Source organism: Aspergillus saccharolyticus, assembly GCF_003184585.1.
Source record: "Aspergillus saccharolyticus JOP 1030-1 unplaced genomic scaffold BP01scaffold_3, whole genome shotgun sequence".
Classification (NCBI taxonomy): domain Eukaryota; kingdom Fungi; phylum Ascomycota; class Eurotiomycetes; order Eurotiales; family Aspergillaceae; genus Aspergillus; species Aspergillus saccharolyticus.
Window position 1 is genome coordinate 229,781 of NW_020290613.1, and position 18,168 is coordinate 247,948.

The 18,168-nt window shown below is 51.1% G+C and overlaps 7 protein-coding genes across 7 annotated transcripts; 6 read left to right on the forward strand and 1 right to left on the reverse strand.

Annotated features, from left to right (window-relative positions):
- The first annotated feature begins 1,261 nt into the window (after nucleotides 1-1,261).
- BP01DRAFT_353083 (FACT complex subunit POB3) lies at nucleotides 1,262-3,836 on the forward strand. Its single transcript, XM_025574090.1, has 8 exons — nucleotides 1,262-1,426; nucleotides 1,481-1,703; nucleotides 1,802-2,325; nucleotides 2,379-2,618; nucleotides 2,672-2,803; nucleotides 2,860-3,093; nucleotides 3,148-3,220; nucleotides 3,283-3,836. Coding segments are annotated over exons 1-8 (1,719 nt in total). The 5' UTR covers nucleotides 1,262-1,424; the 3' UTR covers nucleotides 3,574-3,836.
- Nucleotides 3,837-7,157: 3,321 nt separating this feature from the next.
- aspB (septin AspB) lies at nucleotides 7,158-9,969 on the forward strand (the record flags this gene model as incomplete). The annotated part of the gene is made up of 5 exons (XM_025576642.1): nucleotides 7,158-7,272; nucleotides 7,326-7,792; nucleotides 7,848-8,433; nucleotides 9,766-9,794; nucleotides 9,913-9,969. 5 exons carry the CDS (start codon nucleotides 7,158-7,160, stop codon nucleotides 9,967-9,969), a joined length of 1,254 nt encoding a protein of 417 aa, XP_025434760.1.
- BP01DRAFT_353087 (uncharacterized protein) lies at nucleotides 9,595-11,648 on the forward strand. The gene is made up of 4 exons (XM_025574091.1): nucleotides 9,595-10,071; nucleotides 10,138-10,155; nucleotides 10,304-10,527; nucleotides 10,620-11,648. Exons 1-4 carry the CDS (start codon nucleotides 10,004-10,006, stop codon nucleotides 11,162-11,164), a joined length of 855 nt encoding a protein of 284 aa, XP_025434761.1. The 5' UTR covers nucleotides 9,595-10,003; the 3' UTR covers nucleotides 11,165-11,648.
- Nucleotides 11,649-11,936: 288 nt separating this feature from the next.
- Nucleotides 11,937-13,776, forward strand: BP01DRAFT_332774 (putative mitochondrial carrier protein). Its single transcript, XM_025573108.1, has 3 exons — nucleotides 11,937-12,346; nucleotides 12,458-12,755; nucleotides 12,823-13,776. The coding sequence occupies exons 1-3, from the start codon at nucleotides 12,143-12,145 to the stop codon at nucleotides 13,587-13,589; spliced, it is 1,269 nt and encodes a 422-aa protein (XP_025434762.1). The 5' UTR covers nucleotides 11,937-12,142; the 3' UTR covers nucleotides 13,590-13,776.
- Nucleotides 13,777-14,463: 687 nt separating this feature from the next.
- Nucleotides 14,464-15,759, forward strand: BP01DRAFT_371027 (uncharacterized protein; the record flags this gene model as incomplete). The annotated part of the gene is made up of 3 exons (XM_025576643.1): nucleotides 14,464-14,543; nucleotides 14,621-14,893; nucleotides 15,039-15,759. The coding sequence occupies 3 exons, from the start codon at nucleotides 14,464-14,466 to the stop codon at nucleotides 15,757-15,759; spliced, it is 1,074 nt and encodes a 357-aa protein (XP_025434763.1).
- Nucleotides 15,760-15,881: 122 nt separating this feature from the next.
- Nucleotides 15,882-16,383, forward strand: BP01DRAFT_112480 (uncharacterized protein). The gene has a single exon (XM_025570327.1). The coding sequence runs from the start codon at nucleotides 16,005-16,007 to the stop codon at nucleotides 16,281-16,283; it is 279 nt and encodes a 92-aa protein (XP_025434764.1). The 5' UTR covers nucleotides 15,882-16,004; the 3' UTR covers nucleotides 16,284-16,383.
- On the reverse strand, nucleotides 16,359-18,070 carry BP01DRAFT_353090 (thiamine diphosphokinase). Its single transcript, XM_025574092.1, has 3 exons — nucleotides 17,677-18,070; nucleotides 17,459-17,538; nucleotides 16,359-17,348 (listed from the first exon to the last, which is right to left on the reverse strand). Exons 1-3 carry the CDS (start codon nucleotides 17,867-17,869, stop codon nucleotides 16,485-16,487), a joined length of 1,137 nt encoding a protein of 378 aa, XP_025434765.1. The 5' UTR covers nucleotides 17,870-18,070; the 3' UTR covers nucleotides 16,359-16,484.
- Nucleotides 18,071-18,168: the final 98 nt, after the last annotated feature.

An 18,168-nucleotide genomic window follows, 5' to 3' on the forward strand; every position in this document is an offset into this window, starting at 1 on the left:
CCTTTTGAGGTCCCGCCACCCAGCCCCGTGCTTCAATCATGGCTTGGACCTTGCGCTCATAACGTCGCGCTAGGACAAGATGGCTGGCTAGCCCGGTATATCAATCACATTGAATCCAGACTAAGGAGCTCCCAGTCTCACGGCTGACTGATCCCGCTGATGAGACGATGAGGTTAATGGGTAGCACTGAATTGAGTTAGGCACTGTCCAGCCGACACTCCCAAGCCACGTCTTTATACCTCGATAAGCACTATGAGCGAGTCAGTCTTGAAGCCTAGAGCTATACACGACTTTGACATAGGAATCTTCAGATGATAGGTATGGTTTGTGTGTGAGGTTTTCAGGAAGTCTAGTCCATATGTAGATCCTGTTGACAGAGTAGTTCTTGTCGTTCTAGCTCATTCTGTTGTGACACTATCCTTGGAATCTTGATTTCCTTCTTGACCAGCCCAGCATACTGAAAGGAGCCCGACACTCTGGTACTGCCCCTCATATTGGGTGAGATCTGTGCTTTTCGGAGTAATTATTAATTCATCCTGGTATCAATGGTCGCTTTTCTCCCCGTTATTCCAACTCAACCACCTGGGAAACAACAGCGATAGTCCGTGTTTTGCCTGACACACACTTGCACTCTCTAATGAGACAAGTGCCCATTCCGCCGAGGTTTCAGAATACCTAAGATCCAACATAGCACGCTCTGATGACATTGGCTCAACATTGCCATCCAGGTGAGTTGAGTCTGTGAAAATTTCGCTCTGGCTCTCGGGGGTTATTTCCTGTTTATCAGCCCTCAACGGATGATTTGAGCGGTACTCTCTTGTACTATATAACCTAATCGCCAGCCCAGAGTATGATTACTGTTGCGTACTAGTAAGAAGTCCTTCATGAAAAGTCAATGATTAGTATTATGAGCACAAGGCCGTTAAAGGTTTCAGAAGCCATCTGTTACATATAGATAAGCACTACTAGCTTGCAGCATGTGGTTTCTATTACTCGGACAGAGAAGTGTCTTCCTTGTCGGAATATCTGTCTCACTTGGTTCTCATATCTCGAATCAGCTTTAGAATGATTTTTTGGGTTCCAGATCTTGTCCTGTAACTATAATGCCTGGGGATGAAACCGCATACATCGTAGTCAGATACTGTATGCCTCTATGCCTGAGGCATCGCAGCAGCGCCACCGGTGCCAAGATCCCCTGGCGTAGTAGGGCCGACGAACCACGGCGGCGCGCAACGCGACGTGAAAAAAGGATATCGGAGCTCTTTACTTATCGGAACATCCTCATTCCCCCAATCTCAGTCGCTGAATCAGACGTCTCCATCCTTACACCTTCCACATACTCTGTCGCCTTCATCTACTTTCTTCATCTCTTCATCTAATATCATCGATACCCTTCATTACCAACCACCTAAGGCTCCTCCAACATGTGAGACTCTCTTCGAACGCTGTCGCCTGTCCAAGCCATTAACGTCGCTACCAGGGAGAGCTTTGATAATATCTACCTCGATCTTTCCAAACAGCACGGAAGGTGCAAGCTCGCAGAATCTGGTCTGGGCTGGAAACCCTCCGGAGGAGGTGAGACTTTCACTCTCGACAAAAGCAACATCGGCGCAGCCCAGTGGAGCCGTGCGGCGAAGGGTTATGAGCTGAAAATCCTGTCGCGCTCCTCCGGAGTCATCCAGCTGGACGGATTCGAGCAAGAGGTATGCCTGAAATTCCTGGTCTTTGCTTAGCCACCCACACCCAGGGCGGCTTGCCGTACGTTCAACTTTTCTAATCTCGCGAATCTCCGCTGCGGTAGGATTTCGAGCGTGTGAGCAAGGCCTTCAGGATCTGGTATGGGCTCAACATGGACAACAGAGAACATGCCCTCCGCGGCTGGAACTGGGGTAAGGCAGAATTCACGAAAGCAGAGCTCTCTTTCAACGTCCAAAACCGACCGGCCTTCGAGATCCCCTACTCCGAAATCTCCAACACGAATCTAGCGGGAAAGAACGAGGTCGCTGTGGAATTTGCGCTCGGAGGCGACGGAAATGCGCCGGCACAGCCCTCCGGCAGCACCAAGAGCCGCGGACGCAAAGCCGCCGCGGGCCCGGACGAGCTGGTTGAGATGCGGTTCTACATCCCGGGAACGGCGGTGAAGACGGAGAAGGGCATCAAGGAGGAGAATGCCGATGACGAGAATGGCGAGGGCGAGCAAGAAGAGGGCGAGGAGCAGAATGCAGCGAACCTGTTCTACGAGACGCTTATGGAGAAGGCTGAGATCGGAGATGTGGCGGGCGACACTTTTGCTACTTTCTTGGATGTTCTCCACTTGACGCCCAGGTATGTGTCGTTTGGAAGGTGTTGTTTGCTCATGGGATTGACAAAGGTCGCAGAGGTCGTTTCGATATCGATATGTACGAGTCCTCCTTCCGGTTGCGTGGTAAGACATACGACTACAAGATTCAATACGCATCTATCAAGAAGTTCTTCTTGCTTCCGAAGAACGATGATACCCACACATTGATCGTCTTGGGTCTGGAGCCTCCATTGCGACAGGGTCAGACTCGCTACCCATTCTTGGTTATGCAGTTGAAGCTTGATGAAGAAATCAGCCTGGAGCTCAATATGACAGAGTGGGTCCCTCAGCACAAGAAGCTATGTCACGACTACCTAACAGTTCGTCTAGTGAACTTATGCAGACCCGCTACAAGGACAAGCTGGAACCCCGCTACGAGGAGCCCATTCACCAAGTTGTCACTAAGATCTTCCGTGGCCTCTCAGGCAAGAAGGTCATCATGCCGTCGAAGGATTTCGTCAGGTACGTTAACCGTTCTCCTGGACACTGACTATTATAGTCACTAACACATCGCATAGTCACCACGGTCACAGCGGAGTCAAGTGCTCAATCAAGGCCAATGAAGGTCTCTTGTACTTCTTGGATAAGAGTTTGATCTTTGTTCCTAAACCGGCCACATACATTCAGCTCGAGAACGTTGCCGTGGTCACCATGTCCCGCGTTGGCGGAGCTATCTCCGCCAGTAGAACGTTCGATATCACAGTCAGCCTGAAGGCTGGCTTGGGCGAGCACCAGTTCAGCAACATCAACCGGTAGGTGCTTTTTTGAAAAGTTATGTTGAACGAACGGTATCTGATCCTTTTTAGTGAGGAGCAACAACCACTTGAAGAGTTCTTCAAGGCCAAGAACATCCGCCTCAAGAACGAAATGTCTGATGACGTATGTGTCCCTTGGAATAATCCACTCTCCGTGTTTGACCATGAACTGACATGGTTCGATAGACCTCTGCTTTAATTGCTGCCGCTCTTGACAACGAAGACATGGGCTCCAGTGACGACGATGCCGTCCGCGCCGACCGTGGCTCGGCCGACGAGGATGAAGAGTCCCCTGATGAGGATTTCGAGGCCGAGTCCGACTCCGATGTGGCAGAAGAATATGATTCTGCGCACGAGAGCAGTGGCAGCGACAGCGATGCACAGATGGAGGATGCATCTGACGCTGGCGATGACGATGAGGATGTGGAGATGTCAGAAGGCGAACGGCCGAAGAAGAAGTCGAAGGTTGGCAAATAAAGTAACAGACCGCCGCTCCGTGCGCTGTCACGATCCTCTGCGCCCATAATGAAAACAATGTTTCAATGACTATAGCGTTGCGCTGCTTTTTTGTTTCTTATCGTAGGCAGCAAATCATAGCTGTCTGTAAAGACCAATGCTACGTGAGTAGCCACTGCCTCGGGGACGAATATGCGGAGATATGCTACAGACAGTTGACACCACCATAGGCTGCGTCCCGTCAAGTGTCCAATCACGACGGGATAGACAGCATACTTCCAGAAATACGATATGTCATATCCACTATGCGAATTGACTTTATCGGCAGCACTATTGAGCGAACTCTCGGCTGCAGATTCCAATAGTCCTTTGTATATATCATTTGGATAGTCCATATTACTGCTTTTCGAGGCCCTCACTTCGGAGCAAGATTTCTGCTTCGTAAAACTTCCGCTCCGTGGACTTTACGGGCCAGTACTTAGTTGGTACCATAGACTATCTGGTCTTTCCATGATACTGAGGGTTTGGTATCACGCGCGGTGTCTTACGCTAAAGTGTCTCACTTCCTCATCACAGGATACTTAGTGTAAGACCTGACTATAGCATCACCCATATCCGCCTTATCACCCAAAGTTCAATGCATGCTGTTCCCGTCGAACAGCTTGGGAGAGGAAACAAAACCTCCTATATGTGCTCGTCGAAAGTAAATTGGACAATTCATTGTTTTACTTGGGGCGTTGATTTGCAGAGAATAAGTCCGAATTCTATGGTCGGATCAGGAAACTATCACAAGAAGCCTCTGGAACCCAACAAAAAAAAAGCTCATCCGTTTGAGGCTTTGGAGGTTGTACAGCGTGCCGAAGAAGAGAAGGGGGGAAAGCAAGTGGCAGGCCAGACGGAGTCAGGATTTACTTCCGATAACTAGCTCCCTTGCTGTGTGACTTGATGTAAAAATGGGAGGGAGGGCCACGGTGGCGTGCAGTTTTCCTAGAAAGTCAAATACTACGGAGAAGTATGCATGGTTATCGCAGGTGCTTCCTGCATCATGCATATGATTCCATATATAGATCACCGCCCCTAACTCCCGTTTGAGAGGGAGGTCGGTTACTAGTAGTATGGATAAAGTCGCAGTAATGCTTCTTCTCGGTTGTAGGGTAATTTGCGCATCATTCTCACTCTTTTGTGAGACAGCCCGGACTAGGTGGTTACTATCTAATATTTATATACCGATCGTCTCCCCTCCGGAATAGTTTATTTGTTTCATATTGGAAGTTTACCGGGTGTACCAGGTATCCCCAGTTTGCAGCCCGCTCCATGGTGTGACCTGGAACTGCTTGTGCCCCGGACCGTTAGCGGTCAGCAATGATTGGCAAAGAGACCACACTTGGGCTCTTTTTTTTTTATTTTTGAGGTGGTGAGGTGGAGATCGGGTTTTTCCGTTCCACGGCTCTCTTTCCTCTTGCCGCCCTTGGGATTGTCTGCCCATCTGCTGTAACTACTGGATGGCACCGCGGTTACGCATCAGATGAGAAATCTGGAGACATATACGTTTGCTGCAAATGGTCAGGCATGGTCTACTCCATGAATTGGTCAGCTGCGGTGCAGCGGTTCTGTCGAGAGTACAAGTAGGTAGTTGTTGTTACATAGTAAATAGCCATAGAATATCTCTCACACGCGTCCATCGCACCACACCACATTGCTATCGCAGAGTGGCAGGGGAGGATCATCGGAGAGAAGCAAACTTGAAGGGAAGAGAAGGAATTTTGCATCCCCCCATTAAATCAATGGTTGGGTATGACCTATCTCGCGATGATGCACAGTGCATATAGTATGATGGCACGGGTTCAGGGAAGATCTCTTACACTCCACCCATCACGATTCCAACCCGCTTCATCTACATATGGAACAAGTAATCGCGGCTCGTTGGAATGGTTCCAGGTTTCCCCAGAAATCGTTCCCTGGTAAGCGTTGTTTACCCGGTGGTCAATTGGGTTTATTGCAATTCTTCTGCTATGTCAGCTATGCTTCAATTGTGAGGGAGGGAAGGGTTGACCTGACAGGTCTCGTAGGAAGATAGGTGGTGGTGGTGGTGGGTTTCTACAGTACTGGAGAAGTTCTTGTGGGTGATGGACCAGGGGGCAACGGTCGAATGTATGGGATCATCGGATGAGGAGAAGACTCCGTCCTCATTGTAAGCCTAATGGTAGTCCGATATGTAACGATAACCCCATGCAATTAGTCTTGAACAAGTTAAGGTGGCCGACAGTTGAAGTCTACAATATCTGAACATTGATCCAAGTGCCAGCATCAGTGCCAGTGGGCAATTTAGTGGTCGAGAAGACCATAAGGTGTGGTTCAGTAGGCGGTATTAAAGACAAAGAGGCGCAACGCAACCCCCCTTTCTTTTGCACTCACTTTACTGTACTCGGGCAGAGCCACCAAACAGTCCGTCTGGCTCCAACGACCCGAAGAGAGACTAAACAATCAATCAACTCCGCAAGACCCAATCGCTCTTGCTCCTCCTCCCTCTCAGTCTGTCCTCCACCTCCACCGTCCTCTTCCCTTCCCCTGTCTTTCCAGTAAGTGTATTCATTCCTCCTCCTCCTCCTCCATCCCCAGTCTTTTCCTTCTCTCTTTCTATCGACACTTTTCTTTTTCCTTCGCCTTCCTCGCAATTTTCTCTTTAGGCAATTTTCATTTCAGCCGAATTTAGCTTGCGCATTGCTTGCTTTCTCAAGTCGTGCTTCCCAAATCTCCCCTTGGTTTCGGTCCCATCCCTTTTACTCCTGCCCCCCTCCCTCCGTGAATTGACTGAACCTCAACCCTTTTCCACATTCATCCAATACACCCCCAGGTAGGAACGGCAATAGCCTCCCTTGGAATCATCTTTCCTTCCATCCGTTGTCACCCGTTAGCCACGCTTGGAAGTGACACCCTCTTCCTCATCTTGCTGGCTTCCATTATTACCTCCGAATCCCTTCCCCTTGATTGTAACCTGCAAGGACTCTATCGCTAACCAAGAAGGTGCTACCTCTTCAGGGGAAACTTCCTCACCGACGCTCGCTACCTCCCTCCTACGCTCGCTTCAAGATCCTACACCTTTAAACTTCCACAATGGGTAAGCCTGTCATCTATGACACCTTTCCCCATCACCCTGCAGTTCCGTGCTCTCGCTTCCGTTCGACCTTCATATCCAACCCTTGCCCTGTACCTGCCCTGGCTCTCTCGCGCCTTGTGAAAGAACAATGCCTCCTGTCAGGAACCGGAGTGCGGACGGTCGTTCGCAAGGGGACTCCGAAACCCTCGCACCCTCACCTCAGAAGAATTCACCGAAGCCTAAACGTCACTCGTTCTCGCCTGTCCTGGGTCGTTTGTCATCCGAAAGTGACAGTCAAGACTCTGAAGCGACCACTGCTAACTCTATGCCGCACAATGTAGCTACACCACCTCCTGCACCTGCTGCCAATGGCACACCGGTCTCGGCTTCGCCTCCCAGCAGCAAGCCTAGCTCGCCTTTCGTTGAACGCAGTAACCCCATGGGCTCGGGAGCCGCTCAGACTGTCAGCTCCAAGGACCCCAAAGCTGCTGCTCAGGCGGCCACAGATATGAAGAATGTCGTTCGTCGCAAGTTGACGGGCTATGTTGGTTTCGCCAATCTGCCGAATCAATGGCACCGCAAGAGTGTACGCAAGGGCTTCAACTTCAACGTCATGGTTGTCGGTAGGTCTTGCTCTTGGCTGCAGGGTCATGCTGTCTAGTAACACGAAATCCAGGTGAATCTGGGCTCGGAAAGTCGACTTTGGTCAATACCCTCTTCAACACCTCCCTCTATCCCCCCAAGGAACGCACTGGACCTAGCCACGACATTATTCCCAAGACTGTTTCTATTCAATCTATCAGTGCCGATATCGAGGAGAACGGCGTGCGCCTGCGCCTGACGGTCGTTGATACCCCGGGATTTGGTGATTTCGTGAACAACGATGACTCGTGGCGTCCGATTGTCGAGAACATCGAGCAGCGATACGATGCGTACCTTGAGGCTGAAAACAAGGTCAACCGGACCAACATCATCGACAACCGGATTCACGCCTGTGTCTACTTCATCCAGCCCACCGGCCACTCGTTGAAGCCTCTTGATATCGAGGTCATGCGCAGACTGCACACCAAGGTCAATCTGATTCCTGTGATTGCCAAGGCCGATACCCTTACGGATGAAGAAATCGCTGCCTTCAAGCAAAGAGTAGGATATGCTCCGACTTTCTTTCCTGCGAAAATTCTCTAATGTAGCTTCACAGATCCTTGCCGATATCCAGCACCACTCCATCCAGATTTTCGAGGGTCCCCGCTATGAGCTCGATGACGAAGAGACCATTGCTGAGAACCAGGAGATCATGTCCAAGGTTCCTTTCGCCGTGGTTGGAGCCAATGCCGAGGTCACTGCTGCCGACGGCCGCAAGGTCCGTGGACGTAGCTACCCTTGGGGTGTCATCGAGGTCGACAACGAGGAGCACTGCGATTTCGTCAAACTCCGCCAGATGTTGATCCGCACGCACATGGAAGAGCTCAAGGAGCACACGAACAACAGCTTGTACGAGAACTACCGTTCCGACAAGCTTACCCAGATGGGTGTCGCCCAGGACCCGAGCGTGTTCAAGGAGGTTAACCCGGCTGTCAAGCAAGAGGAGGAGCGTGCCCTCCACGAGCAGAAGCTCGCCAAGATGGAGGCGGAAATGAAGATGGTGTTCCAGCAGAAGGTGGCAGAGAAGGAAAGCAAGCTGAAGCAGAGCGAAGACGAACTATACGCACGGCATCGCGAGATGAAAGATCAACTGGAACGCCAACGCCTGGAATTAGAAGAAAAGAAGGGTCGCCTGGAAACAGGTCGGCCCATCGAAGAAAAGGGCAAGAGGAAGGGATTCTCTCTTCGCTAAACAAATACTCGCATGACCGGTGCTTTAATGCTTCCATCCAGGGGTTCTTCCTATGGGCCACCTAAGGTACGCATGGCTGTTGGAAGGCACTCTGGTGGTGTTCACGCATACTTCTCCACGATTGTCGGTTGGCCACACGCTCTTTTCAGCCGTCTGCCTTCTTTCTCCTGTGTTTATTTGTTCTCTCATCCCCCACGCTCTCTCGACCCTCTACTTTTCTCGTATCTGCTTTTAGTGATGACTCGACTTTGACGGGGAGGACCGAAGAGAAGGAATTTCTTAACTTCTTCTTTTCCCTCTCTTCGACCCCTTTATAATTCCGCACTGGGGTTTGACTAGGAGACAGGAACACCAGGGCTATATCCGACACGGTGCTCTAATTAGTGGGTCAGTGGTCTGGCCCTGGACGGGCAAGACGATGCACGGGGGAGACGGCCTGCAAGGTAACATTAGGGTCGGAATTCACCGCTTCATGTCCACTCTTCGCTTCTTGTTATGTACTTTTGCCTACGCTATACCTTGTTCCCGCCTATTTCCTATTCCCCACCCCTTTCGTGGCCTGGTACTCTTACTTCTATTTATCTTCGGTACACTTTTGCCTCTTCTAAACATTTTAGTGAGATCGCCTAACCCCCCGACTATCTTTTTCTTGACGTTTTTCCTTTGACTCCTCCGTGTTGTTCCTGTTGTGTTAGTTACCAATGTGAAGTTTTACCGAAAAGCGAACGGAAGTATACATGTGGCGTAGCCGCCTGGAGATGAAGATCGGATGCAGGAATAGGGGGGAGAATGGATATTGTCATCATTTTAGAACCATGACCAATGATATGCAAGTAGTGAACTACTCCAAAGAGGAAAATTGTTCGATCGTTGACTTAGGTTCCAAGGGACAAGATACGAATCTGCGTATTGTTTTGACTGTGGGGATTTTAGAGGCGGGGGGGAAGGGGGCAAATCATGATGTCGACAAGCTTTCGGCGGTGGTGATTGATTGTTGTTGTGTTGGTTCAAGGTTGCATCATTGCGGGCGGCGCGACGTCACGGGAAAGGGAAGCTCCGTCAAGCCGCCAGTTCGTCTCATCCTCGGCGCTGGCAGTCAAGGCCTGGCACTGAGTGACAGTCAAGTCCAGTTCTGCCTACTTTGAGCTCATCACACATATAACGAACTTACTCCGTACCCGTAGTTATTGAACTACCTAGTACTGTGTAAACCCGCCTCTTCCTCTCCCACTTTCACCTCCACTTCTCTTGCTGCCTTCTCTCCTCTCTTACCCCCGCCCAGCCCAGTCCAGCCAGCCTCCCTCGTCAGCGGTCTAGTGGAGATCTATTCATAGCCCACCCAAAACTAGCCCTTTTACCGCTCAATTCTTCTTATTCGTTTCGTTCCTCCCTTCTCCTCAACTTCCCTTCTTCGTCTGAACACTCCTAGCAACTAGCTACTACTCGATCTCGTCGAGGTCACCAAAAACGAACGCCATTGTCATAATTTGAACACAGCACATACATAGCTATCTGTCCTCATGGCTCCTCCACCTCCCTCCAATCTTCCCTTGACTGAGAGGCTCAAGGCTCTTGCTCAAACATTGCAGTAAGTTGTCCGCTTGCAGCCCTGCTAAATTGTGTCAACGCTGCTAATGAGATCTTTCGCAATCAGATTCGCCTGGTTCGTTGGGTATGTTCATCCTCCAGCCGCAAAAGCTCTTCTCCATCACACAAATCGGTCGCAATCGAAGTTTGATGCAACAAGTCTGCTTCACGGCTACCTTCCCCCGTGGCTAATCTGACTGCTGCATGGATCGCAAGAACTGATCGGACGATAGACATGTGACATTGTTACTCTCCGTCCTACGCTATTTCGTTTCTTACATCACATTCAACTATTACTCCAATTCGGCCCAAGTCTCTTACCGCCTGGCATTCTTGTCCGCTGCTGCGACCTACGGAATCGTGGTGTATAAGGGTCATATTGCTCGCGGCCGCCTCCAGGGTAGTGCTCCTAACATTGCAATTAAGCTTGCTGGTGATGAAAATGTTCAGTACCTCGGTGAGTCTCCTTACCTTTTCGGGAAATGAAAAATAGATGAGCGTTCTGCGTATAGCAGGTGAGTAGTATGGCGAAGCTTACACCTTTGACAGGCACTGCGTTGGTGTGGCTCTACTCGCGCCAGGTGTCGCTCGCCTTGCTGCCCTTCACCGTCTACTCCGTCTTCCACGTTGCGACTTACACCCGCGCTCACCTGATCCCCACCCTCCAGGGCCCTCAGGCTACTGGCACTTCGGGATCGCCTTCCTCTCCTAGCTCTGCCGCCAGACAGTCTCCCTTGTCGGAGACTATCGGCCGGTTCGTGAAGCAATACTACGATGCCAGCATGGACCTTGTTGCGCACCTCGAGATGGCTCTGTTGTTCCGCTTGGGTGTGGCTGTCCTCACCTTTTCGAAGGGAAGCATTGTTCTCTTCGCCATCTATCTGGCTTTCTTCCGCGCCAGATATTCCCAAAGCTCTTTTGTTCAAGGCTCCGTCCGCCATTTCACTGCCAGAGTTGATGCCTCGGTTTCGCACCAAAGCACTCCCCCTGCTGTTCGCCAAGGATGGGAGTCTTTCAAGGCTGTTGTGCGCCAAGCTTACGAGGCCACCGACCTTGGCCGTTTGAGCGGCGCGACTGCTAAGAAGCCCCAATAAACGCCAATTCGCATGAGATAGACGCGACTTCTCAGGATGCTAGATAGATGTGACAAAATTGTATCCTATGGCTGGGCCATGCCTGGGAGGCACTGTCTGCTCCGACTGTCGGCTATTGTGCTTTGATGAAAAGTGAATGAGTCAATGACTAATTTCTTTGACAGCGTTCCGAGGGTAATGGTCGCTTTTTGAGATTTGGAGACTGTGGATGGTTTTGGTGATGCTGAATGGAGGGTGGAACTAGGGAGGAAATGTAGCCTAGGTGATAGGCGCAAGCATGGATTTTGTTTTCCACATCAGTTAATCAGCGCGCTGCGAAGTTCTACGCGCTATGTCTAGTGTTTTTGCTTTATGTACTTGCGTCCTGTCCCTTATATACTTTGTTCCTGCAACGCGACAGTCATGTGATGAATGCGATGAGCTTTGCTTTTATTTGCATTAGTTGCCCTGTAGCAGGTCTGTGATTTGACTGACGCAGAGCAGCACGGGACTTACAAAACCGTTTCTGCAAGAGCTCTCGGCTGTAATTGGTGCCTTCTGGGTAGTAGGCAAAGTGCTAGTAGCTCAGTGTGTGGCCAAGTACGGAGTAGGTACTTATTCACGAATAAGAAATCCCTCAAACTATTCGCAGATCGGAAGATGCGATCGTTATTAATACCACTTGTTGCCTGAGGCGGCGACACGGACTTCGGGCAGCGGAGAAAACTCCAGGCCGACGAAAGGCCGACGAAATTTTGGTGTTTCGGGCAGTCGGGCTTTCGTCACTTTCACGCTGCGATGTCCCCTGCTTACTAGTTCCCTTTCCTCAGGGTCGATATTTCTCACATACTATTGTATCTCTGCACATATATATCTTCTCCTAATATTGCCATCTCCTCGTTTGTTGGGGTGGCGCTCTTCCGTTAATCCAGCGTCGCCGCATCCCAACCCCCGTGGTCTGGCCCGCACCACGATCCGGTGGGTTGCGGTCTTCTTGCAATGAGCTTGACTTCGCGTGTCTTGGGCTTCTTTGCGACGACAGAGTCACCTTCGTCAGATCCCTCCGTGTCCACACCCTCTTCTCAGAATGGCCCGATTGACTCCCGTTCAACGACGCCGATAAGCGCAACCAGCGACCATCATCTTCAGAATGCACATATCCACCATGACGAGGAGGAGGAGCCTCGTCCGCCATACCTACACGTATGTAGCTCTTGCTCTACATCCCTGCTATCATTCCGAGTTCACAAACCATGGCGCGCAATCTATATCGTTCAGGGATGTTAGGCTAATCTTCGGGGTCTGGACTTGAAGGCAATGTTTGCCGGAGGCATCGGTGGCACCTGTGGTGACATGCTCATGCACTCCTTAGATACTGTCAAAACCCGTCAACAGGGTGACCCCCATTTCCCTCCCAAGTACACCTCGATGACCTCCTCATATGCGACCATCTACCGACAAGAGGGTATCCTCCGCGGTCTGTATGGTGGAGTGACTCCTGCGCTCTTCGGATCATTCCCGGGTACCGTCATCTTCTTTGGAACTTACGAGTACACCAAACGTATCATGTTGGATGCGGGGATTAACGCGAATTTAGCGTATCTTTCTGGTGGTAAGAGCGCTACAGCATGAGTTCGTCGCTTGTCGCATGTTGGTGCTAATCGAGAATGGCTTTGCAGGCTTCTTCGCGGACTTGGCTGCCTCGATTGTCTACGTTCCCTCGGAAGTGTTAAAAACTCGCCTGCAATTACAGGGGCGCTATAATAATCCTCATTTCAACTCCGGATACAACTATCGCTCGACTACGGATGCGCTGCGCACAATTATTCGTCAGGAAGGATTTCCCGCGCTGTACTACGGATACCGGGCGACGATTTACCGTGACCTTCCCTTCTCCGCGCTTCAGTTTGCCTTCTACGAACAAGAGCAGCGGCTCGCAAAAGAATGGGTGGGCTCCCGCGACATCGGACTCGGCCTGGAGATCCTGACGGCCGTTACCGCGGGTGGTATGGCGGGTGTGTTGACATGCCCGATGGACGTGGTCAAGACACGTATTCAGACCCAGCAGAATCCCGAGAGCACGCCATCAACTCGTCCGTCGGGCTCTTCGCATTCGGCAGCGGATCATGCATCGACCAAAGAGGGACCGCGCCACCAGGCGGCGTCGCATACGACGTCGAGCCTCCGCACGCATTCGCGCCCAATCTCCACCTCGGGAGCCTCCACGTCGGTTAATCCGCCCGGGGCTCCCCGTTTGGACACATCATCGTTCTTCACTGGCTTGAAGATGATCTACCAGACGGAAGGCCTCGCAGGCTGGTTCCGCGGGGTTGGGCCTCGTGGTGTGTGGACCAGCATCCAAAGTGGAACGATGTTGGTGATGTACCAATACTTGCTGAAAAAATTTGAGGAGTGGGAAAACAGAAAGGAGTTTGACCCTCTTTGAATTTGAGCTGAGGCTCGGACAGGTCATTGTCCGCTGTAGAGAGAAAAGGGAGGAAGCTGGAGCATATTGATGCATCCTCGACGGGGTCTATTGGGAGGGCGTTCCGGCAGGGGTGCGGCATGACCATTTATTTTACTCATTTCTTTTTCTTTTTCTTTTTTTTTTTTTTTCTTTCTGTGTCTTTTCTTACCCCTATTTTCTATCTTGTTGTTATATTATCATAGAGAATCTCCCTCCATTTTGCCGTTTGCCGCCCTCTTGTGTTTGTCCTGTTGGTTTCTGAGGCATGCATTATTGATTGAGCAGATAGAGGAGGATTGGCTCCACTGCGGCTGTGTGTATAAAAGATCGAGAACGAACTGACTACATAGACTATTAGACAAATAGACACGGTTCAATAATTCAAACACGATCGTTTGGGCAGTTTGTTTATGGAGGGGAGGAGGAGGCGGGGAATATCAATTGACAAGATTGAGCCTTTGTTGGTTGAGAAGGGTTGAGTTGAAGTAAACAAAGCTTTGGCTCCCCCGGACTCGGATGCGGTCAGCCCCACACGAGATTGGCTCCATCACCCGTTGTCTGTTTACTTTCGGGGCTCCTTGTTCTTCTTCTACTGGTCTTTCTTCCCCCTCCACCGCTTCCCAGCAGTTCCCTCTTCTCCCCATTCCATCTTCCCCTCCACGCCACCCCCCATCGCATCGCGTCTCTCTTCCACTCGAATTGGATATTACTTCCTTTCCGACGCGAATTATCCTCCATCCTCGCAAAATCTAAGCTGTTCCTAACGATACAACATTTCTTGTGTACTCATTGCTGCCCCACCCCTTGCTCTGTACCAATTGTCGCATGATCACCGCAAATTGCGCGCGTCGTCATGTCTGCCGCAACCTCATTTTTGCAGAAACAGCTCAAGACCAAATTGGTAGAATGGGCTCATATCACCGACCTTCAGGAGTAAGCTTCATTTGACTCGCGGGTTTGCTCTGCGCTCGCGCCCGGCCTGTTGGGGTAGAGGACCTGACCATCTATAGTTACGAGGGCTTCAATAAGAACGATCTCGTCACCGCGCTTGACTCACACCTCCAGGCTCACCAATCTATCTTCATCGATGATGCACGCCTAAGGGACTATTACAGGCGCTTGTCAGGAGAATCGCAATTTCTGTCACCTGCCAAGAATCCATCGCCTGCAAAGGCGTCGCCGAGTAAGAGGGGACACAAGGTGGAAGCCTCCCCGTCGCCCGACGAAGCACCCCGGTCAACGCGCAAGAGAGGCACTCGATCCAACCGCGAAGTAGAGCAAACGTAAGTGCCCCCTTCCGGTTTTCGTTTGTCATGCCTTTCCTGGAAGTTGCGATTTGCGCTGGGCAAGGATCGCGTTTGCGCGCGCGATGCTCGGCATTTACGTCATCGCGAATCCTTGGCTGATCTGCGGACCTTCGCGCAACAGGGATGACTCCGATCTCCCCCAGACTCCTAGTCAGGTGCTGGTGAGCGTCCAGCGCCCCTTGTCGCCATTGGGGGCGACACTCCCGCCCTCGCCTGCTGTGGTGACCGATGTGATCGATCGCCAAACGGCCGCATGGGGCAAAAGCCTCAAGGAGATCTGGCGCGCTTGCAGGGTGCAGGAGCAATCGGAATCGCTGCGCTCTAATCTGAGCAGCGTCAAAGCAATCGGCGTCGTGCTGTACGGTATCGAAAGCTTCAGTGTCTTGCGCTTACTCTTCCCACTGAGACCGTTGACCCGCATCCCCGCCGTGGACGCGCTCCACCTACCGACGTTCAAGATCTGGGCTCCTGATGCTTTTGTTTTGGTCGAGAGCTCCTTCTGGACTGCGTTCATTGGGTGGTTGTTTACCAGTTTGATTATTCCCCTGACCCTCGCATACTTCTTCAACATCAGCTTGCAGGTGGCCCAAACCGGCGGACCGGCGTCCAATACTCGGCGGGCGGCAAGGCAACTCGCCAGCTTCGATCCTCTGAGCTTCCACATTGCCAAAGCAATATTTACATACCTGGTCTATTCCGGCAAGTTTAGCTACTGGGGCTTCTTCAACGATGCCGCCATCGAGGACGTCAACGATGCTATTCCGGGCCACTGGCCCGGCCTCATCACTGGTTCCGCGATCGGCGTGATTACGACTCTTTATGAAGCCATTCTGAGGAAGTAGACATGCGTTGTCTCACTGTATAGGTTGGTTCTTGAGGAAAGTGGTTATATAGGCTTGATTCGCTCGGCTCACGCCGAATCACCTCAAGTCTTGTCATTTTTGGGTACGAGGTCGTGAATTGGAGTCTAAGCAATTTCAGGTACTGTGGGGCGCCGACTCCTTGCGGAATGTCCTGAAGACGATCTGAGCGTGGAAAAATATTCACTTTGTGGTAGATGCAGAGGGAAAAGAAAGAGAGAAAGTAGATGGCCTATGTGAGTGAGGTCGCTGGGTTTTGGGTTTGTTTTGGGCTGCGTTGCTCTGCTTTTGTGGAGCGTATGCACGGTTGTCTTTCGGCGGATTGTGTTTTCTGGTTAAGATTTCCGGCGTGCTGTTCGGCGCAATCAGCAGGATGTCCGTTGTTGCTGTTTGATATTCTTGAGTGGATGGTGTTTTCGCTCTGTCTGGGATGCTATTCACTGCTAGTCAGTCGGCGCTTTTGGTTTCGGGGTTACTGTTCGTTTGGTGGTCGCTTTTGGATGTGATATATCTCTTTGACTATTTAAATGTGACGTAGCAATTGAACCAGAGACGTGCTTAACTGGTGAGTATAGTAGGGACTCGGAATTACCATGTAACTAACAAATTTAGCTATCTATGTCATCTATACCTGATATACGATGGACTGCAATGAAGACAAAGCCATACTTCCCGATCCCTTGTTCCATCCGCAAATCAGGGGGAAATCATTTCTTCTTGAACCGCTCCGCCAACTCCAACGTCAACAAAAGCGGCATCCGCGTCTCGACCTCCACCCTCTCTGCCCGAATATGATTGCTCGTGCTCAACTGGCCCCCAATCTCCGTCTTCCAATCCGTGACATCCCACTGAAACCCCGTGGTAGTGATCCTCGCGGGGCCTAGCAGGGGAATAATCCCAACATTTTCCTCAAGAAGGTGGCGCGTTGCTCCTGTTCCTGCTGCTGCTGCTGCTGCGGAAGAAGTAGTGGTACCAATTAGGCTACTGCCCCCGTTCCCCACCTTCGGTTCCATAGCATCTGGCCGATTCACCCCCGGGGTACGCACGATATTCCGGCCCGGCTGCAGGACGAACGTGATGCTCTCTTCCGAGATGAGGTAAAGGTTCCCTCCCCCCGCTTTCCCTGCTTGGGTTTCTTGCTGATGGGACTGCTCAGAAGCCGGAGAAGTAGCTCGGAGCTCCTGCGTCATGTAAAAGAGATGGTGGATTTGGGAGAAGGCTTGGTCAACTCGGCCGCCTAGGCCGCCGAGGACGAGGATTTCGAGGTGGGGTGGGGTTTTAGCTTCTGTATTAGTGGTGGTTGCTACTATTGCTGGTGCTGGTGCTGGTGCTGGTGCTGTCGCTGGTGCTGTCGCTGGTGCTGCTTGCCCTGTGCTAGTAGTAGTAGGAGGAGTAGTATTGGCATCAGCAGCTAAAATCGTCTTCGTATGCTTCCGAATATACTGCAAACTTTTATGAAAGTCGGTGCTGTAATCGTCAATATGCTGTATAACGGGAACCCCTATGGATTCGTAATGGGTGCGGATGTCGGGGTGGATGGAGTCGAGGTCGCCGATTATGACGGTTGGGAACTGGGGGTATATTATTAGTTTTGTCGGGTTTTTTTTGGGGGGGGGGAGAAGGTTGTCCTGTATATGTAGGACGTGGATGCTGGTTTATCTTTCTTGTGTGTTTGACATACCTCTGTGAACTCACTCCCGCGGGCTTTCATCATCTCGTAAAAGCGGTTTGCGCCGCCGTCGGCGCAGACGATGATGCTTGCTGTAGTTCTTCGGGGTTAGTTGCTTTATTTGTTTGTTTGCTAGTGAGGGGATTACAGGCAAGGTTGTTATATGCATGTGCATGGGGCAGAGGGTGGTATAGGACAAGAACAGTGGGAATTCCCGCAAGCAAACTCACCATGTCGCTGTAGCACATCATAGGCTTTTTCGTTGATTGGATGGTTGAGGACCAGCAGAGCATACGGGGAAGGTCGAGTGGATGATGATGAGGATGATGATGATGATGATGATTCTTCGCGGAAGAATTGAGTGGGATCCCAATCTGTCACTGGGACTGGGCCTGGGGGTTTGGGGCGGAAGGGCAGGTCCATGATTCTGTTCTGATGGGAATGTGCTGGGGAGGTTGAAGTTGAGCTGATGACAGGGAGGGGGGCCCTGCGTTAACTTATCAATTGCGGTTGTGGAGCAGATTGATCGCGTGCGTTTTGGTTTTTCGCCTGGCTGGCTATGGGTTTATTTGTGGTATTGTAATTGTGGTTGATGAGCTGGTGTCTGAGGTACTTGGTCATGAGGGTATATTCAGTTTGTTATACTTGATACATAGATATGTACTCCGTACTATTTATATGTCTTGTAGAACGATGGTCTGATCTGGAATGATCTCACTGGC

Coding starts and splice junctions, on each gene's coding strand:
- BP01DRAFT_353087 (XM_025574091.1), top strand. CDS start 10,004: ATGGCTCCTCCACCTCCCTCCAATCTTCCCTTGACTGAGAGGCTCAAG. Junction 10,528..10,619: donor TGAAAATGTTCAGTACCTCG/GTGAGTCTCCTT, acceptor CACCTTTGACAG/GCACTGCGTTGGTGTGGCTC.
- BP01DRAFT_332774 (XM_025573108.1), top strand. CDS start 12,143: ATGAGCTTGACTTCGCGTGTCTTGGGCTTCTTTGCGACGACAGAGTCA. Junction 12,347..12,457: donor CTCGTCCGCCATACCTACAC/GTATGTAGCTCT, acceptor CTGGACTTGAAG/GCAATGTTTGCCGGAGGCAT. Junction 12,756..12,822: donor TTTAGCGTATCTTTCTGGTG/GTAAGAGCGCTA, acceptor ATGGCTTTGCAG/GCTTCTTCGCGGACTTGGCT.
- BP01DRAFT_353090 (XM_025574092.1), bottom strand. CDS start 17,869: ATGGACCTGCCCTTCCGCCCCAAACCCCCAGGCCCAGTCCCAGTGACA. Junction 17,539..17,676: donor TGATGTGCTACAGCGACATG/GTGAGTTTGCTT, acceptor GAAGAACTACAG/CAAGCATCATCGTCTGCGCC. Junction 17,349..17,458: donor GCGGGAGTGAGTTCACAGAG/GTATGTCAAACA, acceptor ATATACCCCCAG/TTCCCAACCGTCATAATCGG.
- BP01DRAFT_353083 (XM_025574090.1), top strand. Junction 2,619..2,671: donor CTGGAGCTCAATATGACAGA/GTGGGTCCCTCA, acceptor CAGTTCGTCTAG/TGAACTTATGCAGACCCGCT. Junction 3,094..3,147: donor CAGTTCAGCAACATCAACCG/GTAGGTGCTTTT, acceptor GATCCTTTTTAG/TGAGGAGCAACAACCACTTG.
- BP01DRAFT_112480 (XM_025570327.1), top strand. CDS start 16,005: ATGGCCTATGTGAGTGAGGTCGCTGGGTTTTGGGTTTGTTTTGGGCTG.